Below are 13,676 nucleotides of genomic sequence, written 5' to 3'. Positions count from 1 at the left end.
CCAAACTTAGAATCAGCTGTTTTTCTTGGGAGCCAGTTCTCCTTATTGTGGGAAATGGCTTTTAGAAACCCAAGATCTGGGTGCTGGGTGTACTCATTGCAACTGAGAAACAGTTCCATTTTGTCACAGGGACATGGTCAGAGCAGGGGGTTGGGAATGACAGTTGGAGAGGAAAGGCAGGAATGTCAAAGTTCTAGTTCCAGTTAGAGCATTGTTTAATGAACTTGTCTTAAATGTTTCAGGACAAAATGCACTGCATGTGGATGTCGATGTGTCTTCTGGTTTTATTTACTGGTGTGATTTTAGCAGCTCTATAATATCTCATAATGCAATCTATAGAATCAAACCCGATGGGTCCGGTTTTTCAAGCATCGTTGCAGATGGGATAGGAGAAAACGGAGTTCGGGGCATTGCAGTGGATTGGGTAGCAGGTAGGTAAGCTGTATAGGGATTTCATTGAGAAAACTTTGGTGTTTACATTTTATTTTATGCTTGAAAGTTTAATCTAATGCTGTATGTGCTGTAAGTCTATTTTTCTAGATAACTATTGGTATTATTTAAGGTAAATTGAATTATGCTTTTAGACTAAGCTGTATGCTTATTAAGTTAATGACAATGTGTTTCAGTGGACAGAGTCCTAACAATTCATTTTCTTCCATTATTAACATAACCAAAACTATAGGCAGAATGGCTAGAAAAATTATGTTGATTTTTTTTTCACACTTAAATTAGCACCTAATTTCTAAATTAGGTATGTCTAAATTTTCAAAGAGGAAGGGATATTAAAGTAAGTGAACCATGAAATGACAATGATTTATTTTAAAGCTGAGCAGTTTTAGTTGACAAATTCTTAATTGCTTATCTCGTTAATGTATAAAAATCCTTTGATCATTAAGCACTTCTTTATTGTAATTATATTGAAATGCTTGACCCAGTATTACATTAACTTAGTCGTATTGATTCGTGTACCTAATTATATTACTTTTATTTTTTATTTTTTTTAATAATGACATATACAGCATACACTTATTAATATTGTAAACACTAGGAATACAAATGTGATCTCCAGGTGGTAACAGAACCCGTCACCACTGACTTATTTCCTCATTAACCATTGTTGTAGCTCCCCATGAACCCTGCCTGTTCATAACCCCTGTCTCTCCTTTGATGTACTAAGACATTGAATTGGTTGGTCATTACCCTCATGTAATGTAAAAGACTCGACATGTTTCCACTCTTGCATAACAAAATTCTTAAAAAAATTTTAATTTAAATTCCAGTTAGTTAACATACAGTATAATATTAGTTTTAGGGGTCATGTACTTAATTTTAAATTACCATTTGTTTTTATTTAATGATGAACTGAGAAACAGATGTATCAAATGTATTCTAATTTTGAGAATATGATCGATCCTAGTCTATAAAAATAGGTATCATTGTGTGTTAATCAATTTGATAAGTAGGTATCACTTAGAAATATTAAAATATATTATGAAAATCTAGGTGCTATCATAAGAGTTTATTGTAAATATTAAATATCATAGAGAAGTCTTTAATTGGATTCCTAAATCCCATTTCTGATTACAAATTACTGTATTACTTCTGAGAGTATAGCTAAAGCAGGGGTCAGCAGTCTATGGTCTATGGACCAAATGCAGCTCATAGACTGTTTCTTTACCCACAGTTTTATTGAGAAATAAGTGACACACATCAGTGTGTCAGTTTAAGTCATACGGCATCATAATTTGATTTACATATATTGTGAAACGGTTATTAGGATAGGGACAGCTAAAAATCTCATATAGATATAATAAAAAGGAAAGAAGAAAAAAAAATTTTCTCCTTTTAATGAGAACTCTTAGGATTGATTCTTCAAACCACTTTCATATATACCATACACCTTTGTTAACTAAAGTCATTATGTTGTAAGTCCTCAGTACTTATTTTTTTAATAACTAGAAATTTGGACCATGCCTGTTTTTGTATGGTTTCATAGGAACACAGCTGTGCCCATTTGTCCATGACCTGCTTTTCATGTTTACAATGGCAGATATGAGTCCTTGGGAAAGAAACCATGTTCTACAAAGCCTAAAATATATACTATCTGACTCTTTACGGAAAAAGTTTGCCGAACCTAGATGAAAGGATTTGAATATATAAAGGGTAGATCAGTAACGTATTGCATATTGGCCTGATATCTTCACAGCTATTTTTACTTGGACCTAGGAACCAAAATAGATGCCTCTTGGTAACAGAGTTGACCATTCAACAGGTTTTTGACTTGGTGGAATCAGTATGGGATCAGTCACTCTCTATTCATTTTACCATCTTCACATCATTGTGTTTTTATTCTAGCATTCACATTGTTCTGTAATGTCCAAAGACAAATGGGTTTTTCTTTTGGTCCCTTTAGAGTTTCATCCATGTGATGAAAACAGCTATGCTAGTCAGACTAGTCTGACTCTTAATACTAAACATAAAGGAGGACTTGAAGACATCGAAATAAGCTGAGAAGCTGTTGGCTCTCCCTCTTTGCTCATTTTGTTGTGTTGGGAGTAGAAGTTATGCTATGATAATGTGTATTAGAGTGTTTGGAGATTTAGGTGTTAAACATTCAGGTGGAAGAGGAAGAACATTCTGGAAAATGATTTTTCAGTAGCAAGTGGGTTAGGACGTTTGCTATGAATTCTGATCTGGTTTAGAAGCTGAAGGCGGGCACTTCCTCTTTAAATCTGAAGAAACAATTTTTTTCAAAGGGATTTATTCATTTATTTGAGAGAAAGAGAGTATGTGAGGGTTGGGGAGAGGCAAAGGGAAAGGGAGAAACTCTCACGCAGACTCCCCACTGAGCGTGGAACCGCACATGGGGCTTCATGCAGGCTCTTCACAGGGCTGGGTCTCCCATCCCGGAGACCATGACCTGAGCCAAAACCAAGAGTCAGATGCTCAACAATTGAGCCACCCAGGCGCCCCAAAACAGTTTCTTTAGTTCCTAAGAGTAAATATTTATTTTTCTAACTCTGAACTGGGACTGTAAACTATCTTGTAAAAGACAGCATTTATTGACCCAAACCTCAGCTTTTTATATTTTGTTATGAATTTGAAAAGTTTCCCTCTTTTTCCTTCTTGGTTTTGCATTTATCAGCATGTTCTTTCATTTTCCTGCAGGAAATCTTTATTTCACCAATGCTTTTCTGTCTGAAACACTGATAGAAGTTCTGCGGATCAACACCACTTACCGCCGTGTTCTCCTTAAAGCCACTGCAGATAGGCCCAGGGATATTGTTGTAGACCCCAAGAATAGGTACCTCTTCTGGGCTGACTATGGGCCGAGCCCAAAGATTGAACGTTCTTTCCTTGATTGTACCAATCGAACTGTGCTTGTATCAGAAGGCATTGTCACCCCACGGGGCTTGGCAGTAGACCATAGCAATGGTTACGTTTATTGGGTTGATGATTCTTTAGATTTAATTGCAAGGATTGGTATTGAGGCACAGCAATCTGAAGTGATTCGTTATGGCAGTCGTTACCCAACTCCTTTTGCCATCACTGTTTTTGGAAATTCTATCATATGGGTAGACAGGAATTTAAAAAAAATCTTCCAAGCCAGCAAGGAACCAGGTGACAGTGAGCCACCAACAGTCATAAGGGACAATCTCAAGTGGCTAAGAGATGTGACCATCTTCGACCAGAGTGTTCAGCCCCGGTCACCAGCTGAGGTCAACAACAACCCTTGCTTGGAAAATAATGGTGGATGCACCCATTTCTGCTTTGCTTTGCCTGGACTGAACACCCCAAAATGTGGCTGTGCCTTTGGAACCCTAGAAGGTGATGGCAAGAGCTGTGCCATTGCAACAGAAAATTTTCTCATCTTTGCCTTGGAGAATACCTTGAAAAGCTTACACTTGGACCCTGAGGCTCATAGCCCACCTTTTGAAGCAATACGTGTGGATAGAATTGCTGTAGACCTGTCCTATGATGGCATAACTAACAGAATCTACTTCACACAATCTTTAGGATCTGGAAATGGTCAGATTTCATATGTCAATTTAAATTCAGGGACCAGGTCTCCTACGACCATTATTTCAGGTAAGGGCACTCCAGGAACAGCTTCTCTTGGAAGTTGATGCAACATAATCAACACATGTGTTTGACCCAGAGGTTCTAAAATGCCTTTTGAGACTCTAATGCCTTTGTGTGTGTTTGTTGGTATATATCCAGGTAGAGGGACTCCTGAGGGCATTGCCTTTGACTGGATCAATAGAAGAATATATTATAGTGACTACAGCAACCAGACAATTTACTCCATGGCTGAGGATGGTTCTCAGCGCACTGTGATTGCCCATGTTTCAAAGCCAAGAGCAATTGTATTAGATCCTTGCCGAGGGTATGTCATGGTCTTATTTATCATATTTCTCTATGTTTATTTCTGGAAGGGTTGGGGCCTGAAATTATGTTATGTCCATAGCCAATATTTTATGGGCTTGAAACTCTGTAGCTTTATGTTCAAAAGTGAAAAAACACAAGCAGTTTTGAATGGGAAGTAAGTCCTGTTGTTGCTAGAAAGGTTGGCTTTTGGGCAAGTTGTGTAGATAAGAATGGAATGGGTTTCATTCGCCATATTAAATGTGAGATTTTGCAGTTGAAGAAGGCGGCCATTCTTAACTAAAAGGTATTATGATCCTTGTGAATTAATTACAATTCCATTTGGATGACTAGGTACATGTACTGGACTGACTGGGGTACTAATGCCAAAATTGAGAGAGCTACACTGGGAGGAAATTTCCGGGTACCTATTGTGAACAGCAGCCTGGTCTGGCCCAATGGGCTCACTCTGGACCATGAGAATGACCTTCTCTACTGGGCAGATGCCAGTCTGTAAGTTCTTTCATTCTTTTGTGGGTGCTGATAAGAAGAGTTCTTGCTTTCAGTTTCAGAGGAGGGATTTGCATAACATGATAAAATTATAATATGCCAAATGGAAATGGCCAAAATGTAGAGTCATAGTTTATGAACTGAATTCTAGCTTGGGAGATGTACCTGTCAAAATTGATCTTTCATGAGATTGAATAAGAACTAGAAGGCATCTAAGGATACATTACTAGATGAGTTAATTTCAGTTATAATTACAAATGTAATCACTCAATTTATAATCTCCATGCCCCAATTAACTACCAGAAAATGTGGACAACTTTTAAATGCACATTGATACTAAGTTTTCTCTCAGCTTTATTTAGCTTTCAGTTAAAAACATTTTCCTTTAGTCTTTGTCTGTTGGTCATCTTCTCAAATAGATTTTTCTTAGCCAAATTAATAGTATTTTCCTTACAAACTTCTGTTGACTCTAATTTCTCATGTAACTTCTTTAAGTAGCCCTCAGATTACTCACATTCCAATCATCTTACTAGAATAGTTGGAAAGATGAGAGGATTTCATTTATTATTGCTGGTGTCTTCATGTCAGGAATCTCAACTTAACTTTGCTTATTTTCTTAAGATTTTGATTTCTGCTTGTGACACTAAGCACCTAATGATCTCATCTTTTTATCCTCTCATTTGGAAGCAAGCAATGATATTTAGTGTCTAAATTTGGATCATTATAGGTAAATATCTCCAAGTACTGGGTAAATGACAAATTGAGAAGGTCATTAAGGGAGTGGGAGGAAAAAAGTAATTCACATTTTATTGAGACTTCTGTGTGCTAAACACTGAGTTCCATGCAATGTGTGTATTATTTCATAATCTTCTATTTCTAATTTTGGCCTGGTTCCCTTTCTAGGATAACTTACAGGTTATATTAATACTTGGAAATCAGTGATTTATGTAGGCCATGTTGAAAGGAAAGGTGGGGGCTTGTGAAAAGAAATGCGTAGGCCCAGGCATTGGGCTGCCATTTGAGGTGCTTATTCTTTCTGAATTCCAGCATTTTCTTTTTTACTTCATTTTAGGCGGAAGATTGAACGCAGCACTCTAATGGGCACGCAGCGTGAGGTCATTGTCTCTACAGTCTTTCATCCTTTTAGCTTGACTGTCTATGACCAGTATATATATTGGACTGACTGGAGCACGAGAAGAATTTACCGAGCTAACAAATATGATGGGTCAGGTCAGATGGCAATGACCGTGAATCTTCCCTCCCAGCCTAATGGTATTCGTGTTGTTGTGAAGAATGCTCAGCAACAGTGTAGTAATCCTTGCAGCGAGTTTAATGGAGGCTGCAGCCATATTTGTGCACCAGGTAAGACATTGCCAATGAAGACTGAATCATGTAGGGTAACAATGATAATGATTGGTTGGGAAGGCTGAGGGATATTCAGCTCTAAGAGGGGTAGAAAAAAATCCAAGTTCTCCTTGCTTTCAGGATAATTCATAAAATAGATTTGGGAATTTGTAGGTTTAGAGGAAGACTTTGATAGATTTCTTTTCCATTTAATGTGGAGCACTCCCATCAGGCTTGATGGGAGTAGAAAGAAAGACGGGGTCTTTGGATGCCAAACTTAATGACTTGGATAGAAATTCCATCAAAGAGCTTACCTCCTTTAGGAAGGGATCTAGTTCTTCCACTTAGGAGGTACCGTTTATAGTCTGAAGTATTTCTGATGATACTTGGAAGTGTGATTCTATGTATCCCATAGTGTGGTTTATAGATAGCAACAGATTCGCAGAAAGATGTATCTTTTGATGCTGTTGTTTTACAGATGTTCCTAAGAAGGGAGGATCATTTCTATTGTTTCAGTGTAGGCAAGAGCTAGTTGTTAATGATTAGGGTAAATTAGCCACATTTACTGGACTTGGTGGTGGTTCTTCATGGACAAATGACGCAGAATGTAGTTGAGAGGCTGATGGGAAGAGTTTCTATGGCTTGCCTTACAGTGCCTTTACTATAGAAATAGTGCCACCGCTATTCTGGAAGAGAGAATATGAATGGGTGCTTCACAGATGTTTTGCTTTTTGGGCCAACTTTTCTTTTTTTCCAGGTCCAAATGGTGCTGAGTGCCAGTGTCCACATGAGGGCCACTGGTATCTGGCCAACAATAAAAAGCATTGCATCGTGGACAATGGTACACGGTGTGACAATTCCAAGTTCACATGCCTCAATGGACACTGCATCTCGGAACAATGGAAATGCGACAATGATAATGACTGTGGTGATGGCAGTGATGAGTTGGAAAGTGTCTGTGGTGAGTTGGACTCCCTTGTCTTTATGCCAAGTGTTCAGTACAGAGTCCTGCTGTGTGTGAATAGCTGTAAATTTTGTGCCTATATATCCTGTTAGAACTGAAAACATTTAGTCCAAGAACATAGACTGTTAAATCCCATATAAGCTGACGTACATGCCAGGGATTAGTGTTGATGCTTTATTAGAAAGCACCTCTGTAGTGGTTAAGAGCAAAGGGGCTAGATTAAAATCTTAGCTCTTCCCTTTATAATCTGTGCAGCCTCAGGAAAGTGACCTAACCTATCTGAGCCTCCGACACCTCATCTGTTAGATGGAGTTATTCCTAGGATTTTTGTGAGGAGTGAGAGAAGCAATACATAAAAATCACAGCACGGGGCTTGGTGCATGTCAAGCATGACTTAGCATGGAACTGGGAGCTCTATTCGATGATTGTTATCATTTTATTAATTTTCATAGCAGAAGAATCATTAGTAATTTACTGAAATCATTCAGTATTCAGCTTCCATCTGGATGGGGTGAGTCAAACACTAGAAATTAGCTACATTTTCCCAATAGACTATAGGAGCTAAGAGGTTGATTTTCCCCAAAGACATTGTATTTGCATGCTTTTCTGGGATTGGGGTAAAATTTTAAATTGAGATGGTAGAGGAAGTGAAGCAACTCCAACATTCGCTTAAAGTGTACCTAATTTGCCTAAGAAAAAGTATACAGCATATTTTGTTTGATCTAATTTATAGTTTATTTCACTTTGCACGCAGTCCGTTTTGCAGCCATTTTTGCTTTAGAAGGTAACCTCAAAGAATCCATTTTATTTGATTGTACTTTTTTAGAAACTAGGATGATGCTCTCTGATCAGGAACTCTTAAATGTTTTTTCCTCCTCGTAGCATTTCACACCTGCCACCCGACAGCCTTTACCTGTGCCAATGGGCGATGCGTCCAGTATCATTATCGCTGTGACCACTACAATGACTGTGGTGACAACAGTGATGAGGCAGGGTGCCTGTTCAGGGACTGTAATGCCACTGTGGAGTTTACCTGCGGTAATAAAAGGTGCATTCCTCTTCAGTTTGTCTGCAATGGCATCAACAACTGCCATGATAATGATACCTCAGATGAGAAAAATTGCTGTAAGTTCATCAAGGACTTATTCTTCTTTGTGGGTCTGAACTCTCTCTGTTTGCTTATTCATTTTGGGTTTTTTGTGTGTGTGTGTTGTGTTTTGTTTGGAGTCTCTTTCACCTCATGGGAGATAATTTTTATGTAGAAACAAAGGCTTTCTACAAAAAAAAAAAGAATCCTAAGTATTCATCTAGAATATAAGTTTCATTTTATTATATTCTGCTAAATGGTTTTGTAAAAACAAATCTAATATATCTAATTATTCACCTAAATTTATGGACCCACATGACCATTGAATATTTTAATCTCGACTATTTTATCCTTGGTTTATGTATCTGCCAGATTAAAAAACTCACTTGACAAAATTTTTGATTGTTTTAAGACTTTATCAGTAGTTGCTGATAAAAACTATTGTCTAAATGTGTTATGGTTAATCTTTGTTCTACACAAAGCTAAAATGATATCTTTCTTTCATTTTTCTGGTAAATTGTTTTATTGATTTTTCCAAAATTTCTGGGATTTGCTCTTTAGCATGTAAGAAAAAGAGAAGAGCAGTGTGTAAATTCAAATACATTTCAGTTTGGTTATATCTACTTGCTCTGCTGCTTTTGTAGGTAGAGTTACATACAATATTTCTTTGGCTATGCATTTTAAAAGAACTCCTTCTTACGGAAAATTTCAAACATACACCAAAGTACAAAGAATAGTAAAATATATCCATTATCCAACTCCAACATTTATCAATAAATGATGAGTCTGTTTCATCCATTTCCCCTGACTCCCCTTCCCCTGAATACTATAAAGCAGCTCTCAGACATGCATGTCATTTATGAAGACATTTTGACAACTGACCATCATGCAGTAATGATGTCTGGCAAGACTGACAGTACTTACTTGACTACTCAGTCCATATTCAAATCTTAGAGTTATTTCCCAAATATCTTTATGCAGTTGTTTTGTTCAGATTAGCATTCAGGCAAGGTCTGCACATTGGTTTTGATGATTATAACTCTCTAATCTCTTTACTGCCTCAGCAGTGCTCCCCCCTTTTTTCCAATGCCATTGATTTATCCTGTGGAATTTCCCACACTCTGGATTTGACTGATTTCTTAATTGACCCATTTATTTTGTCCCTCTTACTTCCCATTAACTGGAATTTGTACCTAGTGGTCTGATTACCTTAGGTTTAATTATTTGGGTAAGGATTATAGAGGGCACGGATTGCATGGAGCACTGGGTGTGGTGAAAAAAAAATAATACTGTTATGCCGAAAATAAATAAAAAATAAATTAAAAAAAAAAAAAAGAATTCTCCATAGGTGAAGCTGTGTATTTGCTGTTGCATCACATCATGAAGCATGTAATACTTAGTTGTTCACTTTAATGATAAAGTTAATTAGTGGATTTAGAAGTCTCCCTTAAGAACATCCCATCAACCTGCTCCCCAGTGGTTTTCACATACATGGATGGTGGTTCTATAAATCCATTATTTCTTTAAGGGCTACAAAACAGGCATTTAAAAATTCTGTTATTTCTTCTACATGTATTAGGTAACGTTCCATGAAGAAGAAATTTTCCTGATCAGCTATTTTGTTACCCTGAAGTACAATTCTGTAGGAGAAATGGCTTGATTCCTTTCCTTTGTCAGTTTTCAGAGTAATGAATTGGTGACCAGTGAGCACTAATTTTTTGTCTTGTTTTGCTTTTAGTATTAGACTGATGAATTCATCTACATATTTGATGACTTTTAGTGCAGTAAAGTCATTTAGTGTTTATGGTGGTCAACTTCCCTCTCTTAGGACAGTGGGAGCTCGGCTAAGTTGGCTTCTCTGTTACTCCTATCTCAAACCTTTTGGAAAGGGGAACTTGTTCCTTTTGCGGATTTAGAGATTACCACAGTGTCTGGTTGACCATTTCTATTTGGCTCTCATTGCTTCCAGCACTTTTCAGGGTACAGAGCTAGGAAATAGAACTTTTAAGGAAAAAAGTTTATATTGGTCTTTCCCATTTTAATTTAAGATTACAACTTCTTGAGATTTTATAATCCTGTCTCTTGCATGCTTAAATATGCAATGACATAATGATGACATTAACACAAATGGTTATTTGCTTTATTCTACCGTAATTTCAAAATGCCTATAGTTTCAAAATAACCACACAAGTAATACTACTACCAATAAATCTACTAGTGATAATTTAAGATTTTTAAGTCCCTCTTGTTCTTAGATTATGTCCTGCTATGTAGTACTGGTTTTAAACTCATTGGAATTCTTTATTTATTTATTTTTTATTTTCAGCATAACAGTATTCATTGTTTTTGTACCACACCCAGTGCTCCATGCAATCCGTGCCCTCTCTGATACCCACCACCTGGTTCCCCCAACCTCCCACCTCCCGCCCCTTCAAACCCCTCAGATTGTTTTTCAGAGTCCATAGTCTCTCATGGTTCACCTCCCCTTCCAATTTCCCCCAGCTCTCTTCTCCTCTCTAACTCCCCTTGTCCTCCATGCTATTTGTTACGTTCCACAAATAAGTGAAGCCATATGATAATTGACTCTCTCTGCGTGACTTACTTCACTCAGCATAATCTCTTCCAGTCCTGTCCATGTTGCTACCCCAATGTTTATAGCAGCAATGGACATGGTCGCCAAACTGTGGAAAGAACCAAGATGCCCTTCATCGGACGAATGGGATAAGGAAGATGTGGTCCATATATACTATGGAGTATTATGCCTCCATCTTTTTGTTTTAAATTGTTGTGCTATTAACTTGATGTAGTACTTGCTTCTGTTAACTATTTCCAAATTTTAGGAATTGCTTTCCTTTTCCCATTTTTTTATTTCATTGTTTACATTTATACAAAATAATACGTGGTTCTGTGGTCAAAATTATATGATGAAGTATATTCACAGCAGTCTTACCTCCTTTTTTTCCATTTTCTCCAGTTTTCTCCATTCCACTCACTCTGATCTATTCTCAATCTATCCATAGGTGTGAGAACTGCCATTATTTTATTTTTTCATTATTGTTTTTGACACTAGCTGAAAGAGAGCTTTTTATTACTTTTTATGTACAGAATCTTCAACAGCATCGAGTCCTTTAACCTTTGCCTTTTCCAGCTTTGCAATGGATTTTGGACCCAGGTCATTGCTTCCCCGTTGACCATGGATGTCATCATAGCTGTCATTGTCTTTGGTCCTGATAGCTTCCACTAGCTTAGCCAGAGCTCCTTTGTCTTCTGTGTTAACCGGTGTGAAAGTGACAGTGGTGCAGGTCTTCTATGCACCAGACGCCCAGCCTGGCCTTCTCCTTGATAATGCAGAAGGGAGCGCCCATCCTACAATACAGAGCAAGCAAGAAGACAGCCAGCTCAGTGGGATCCACAGCATGTGCAGTCACTACCAGCTGAGCCGCCTTGTTTCATACCAAGGGTGGTGACAGTATTAACCCCAACTTGAAGGACAGGCAGCTGCTTAGTGGGGACATCCCCTTTGCCAGCAGCTGTCAGCCTGGGCCAACGGTCTCTGCTGCTTCTCTTGCTTTGTCCCTGGTCTGTATTTATGGGCCAACTTAAGTGGTGGAGAAGCTCTCTGGCTGTCCAAAGCCTGCATGAGGTGATTAATTGTGGGAGGTGCTGCTTGATGTTCACTGAGAATAGCCCTTTGCCACTGTGGCCAGGTGTAGACAGGCCATTTGACAAAGTTAGTGAGGTCCCTTTAGGGCTACATGTCCTGTCCGATGCAAGAAATTTTGGGCCTTTTCTCAGACGGAAGACTGACCACCTTCTTGGCTTCCTGCTTTTTTAGAATAGAAGGGGCTGGGACCACCTTCTTCCCCATATAGCCTTTTCCTTTCAACATCTTGGAAGCCTGGAGATTATTGTTTTTTACCATAAGCATCTCTCTCTGTTGTTACACAAACATAGTTTTTTTCTCACACAAAAGATAGTCTGTGGTTTTTTGAATCTTGCTTTCTTTCTGTTAACAACATGTGCTGGAGATCATACCATCATTCCTTACCAGTGTTTAGAGCTTTTTATAGCTAGGTATTACTCCATTGTGTGGATACACCATAGTTTATTTAACTATGTGTTGAGACTCTTGTTGGTGCTATTAAATAATTAAAATGGATGACTTAAACTACAAAGTAAGCATACCCCCAGCCCCATCAGCTGGAAATACCTCTTTCTACTTTAGAAGCGATGGTAGAAAATGAATGTTGTGGACGATGCCTTTGTGAGAGCGTTAAACATGCTTCCCTTCTGGTGTTTTGAGTCTAGTAGCTTTGTTAGCATGGACATTTTTAATGTTCTGTGTATGAGGTGGATCTGTTCCAAATGTTTCTCTTTATCTTTTCGAAGCTGATCGCACCTGCCAGCCCGGCTATATAAAATGTCAGACGACAAATATTTGCATTCCTCATTTTTACTTGTGTGATGAAGACAATGACTGTGGAGACATGAGTGATGAAAGCCCTGTTTTCTGTGGTAAGAGAGCCAGGCTGTTCCTTCTGTGGTTCAGGGATGCGTATCTGGAGCTAAAGGTCTTCGGGCTACTAGTCAGCTCAAGTTGACTGAATGGGTAGATGCAGTAGGCAGTTACTTTAGTATGTGATTTGTGATTGGAAGAGTGTAAGCAGCCCCTATCTCTGTTCTCTGGATGGATCCCCTACTCCAAATATTTCTTCAGAGACTTGCTGTGGTCCCTGACTTCTTATAATTGCAGAGCCATTTCTCCCATAGTCAAGGGCCTTTTGTCTTCAGGAACCCCAGGCAGAATGTGCTTGTCAAGCCCTTAAATTTGCTCTTCATTTGATTATAGTTACTATTTAGTAACTGCAAGAATTTTTGTATCTTTTTAATACGCTTGAATTTCAGAAAACTTTATTTCATTTTCAGTCAAGCATTTTCCTGTATTTATAGATTAAATCAGGAGGCCTTTTTTTTTTTTTTAAGATTTTATTTATTTATTTGACAGAGATTACAAGTAGGCAGAGAGGCAGGTAGAGAGAGAAGGAGGAGGAAGCAGGCTCCCTGCTGAGCAGAGAGCCCGATGTGGGACTCGATCCCAGGACCCTGAGATCATGACCTGAACCGAAGGCAGCGGCTTAACCCACTGAGCCACCCAGGCGCCCAGGAGGCCTTTCTTAAGCTCAGTAACTGTGAGTCTATTAGTGTAATAGGTGCATAATTAAAGAATTTAGTAATTATCACCAGAGGAAGGTATAGGCCAAGAGCAGGCATCGGTTGTAATAACATCCGCAGGAAGAAGCAGTATTCAGGATGTAGCCATCAGAATAGGACATATAGATTAGAGACAGCACTAACCTTTCAGGGGCCTCTGCTTCCTGATCAGTTTTACCCCTGGCAAATCATCTG

General features: G+C 38.4%; 1 protein-coding gene and 1 pseudogene across 1 annotated transcript in view; one reads left to right on the top strand and one right to left on the bottom strand.

Moving 5' to 3' along the window:
• LRP2 (LDL receptor related protein 2) overlaps positions 1-13,676 on the top strand; it is a 207,030-nt gene that overhangs the window by 132,899 nt on the left and 60,455 nt on the right. Inside the window, exons 38-45 of the mRNA XM_044242279.1 lie at positions 243-431; positions 3,169-4,089; positions 4,222-4,387; positions 4,720-4,878; positions 5,948-6,237; positions 6,977-7,180; positions 8,066-8,308; positions 12,660-12,785. Coding sequence (XP_044098214.1) covers positions 243-431; positions 3,169-4,089; positions 4,222-4,387; positions 4,720-4,878; positions 5,948-6,237; positions 6,977-7,180; positions 8,066-8,308; positions 12,660-12,785 — 2,298 coding nt within the window. The remainder of the gene's footprint in view (positions 1-242; positions 432-3,168; positions 4,090-4,221; positions 4,388-4,719; positions 4,879-5,947; positions 6,238-6,976; positions 7,181-8,065; positions 8,309-12,659; positions 12,786-13,676) is intronic.
• LOC122902077 lies at positions 11,359-12,258 on the bottom strand (annotated as a pseudogene).

This window comes from Neovison vison, chromosome 3 (genome assembly GCF_020171115.1).
Source record: "Neovison vison isolate M4711 chromosome 3, ASM_NN_V1, whole genome shotgun sequence".
NCBI lineage: Eukaryota > Metazoa > Chordata > Mammalia > Carnivora > Mustelidae > Neogale > Neogale vison.
The sequence above is the reverse complement of the archived record's forward strand: the minus strand, read 5'-3'. Positions and strand labels throughout refer to the sequence as shown.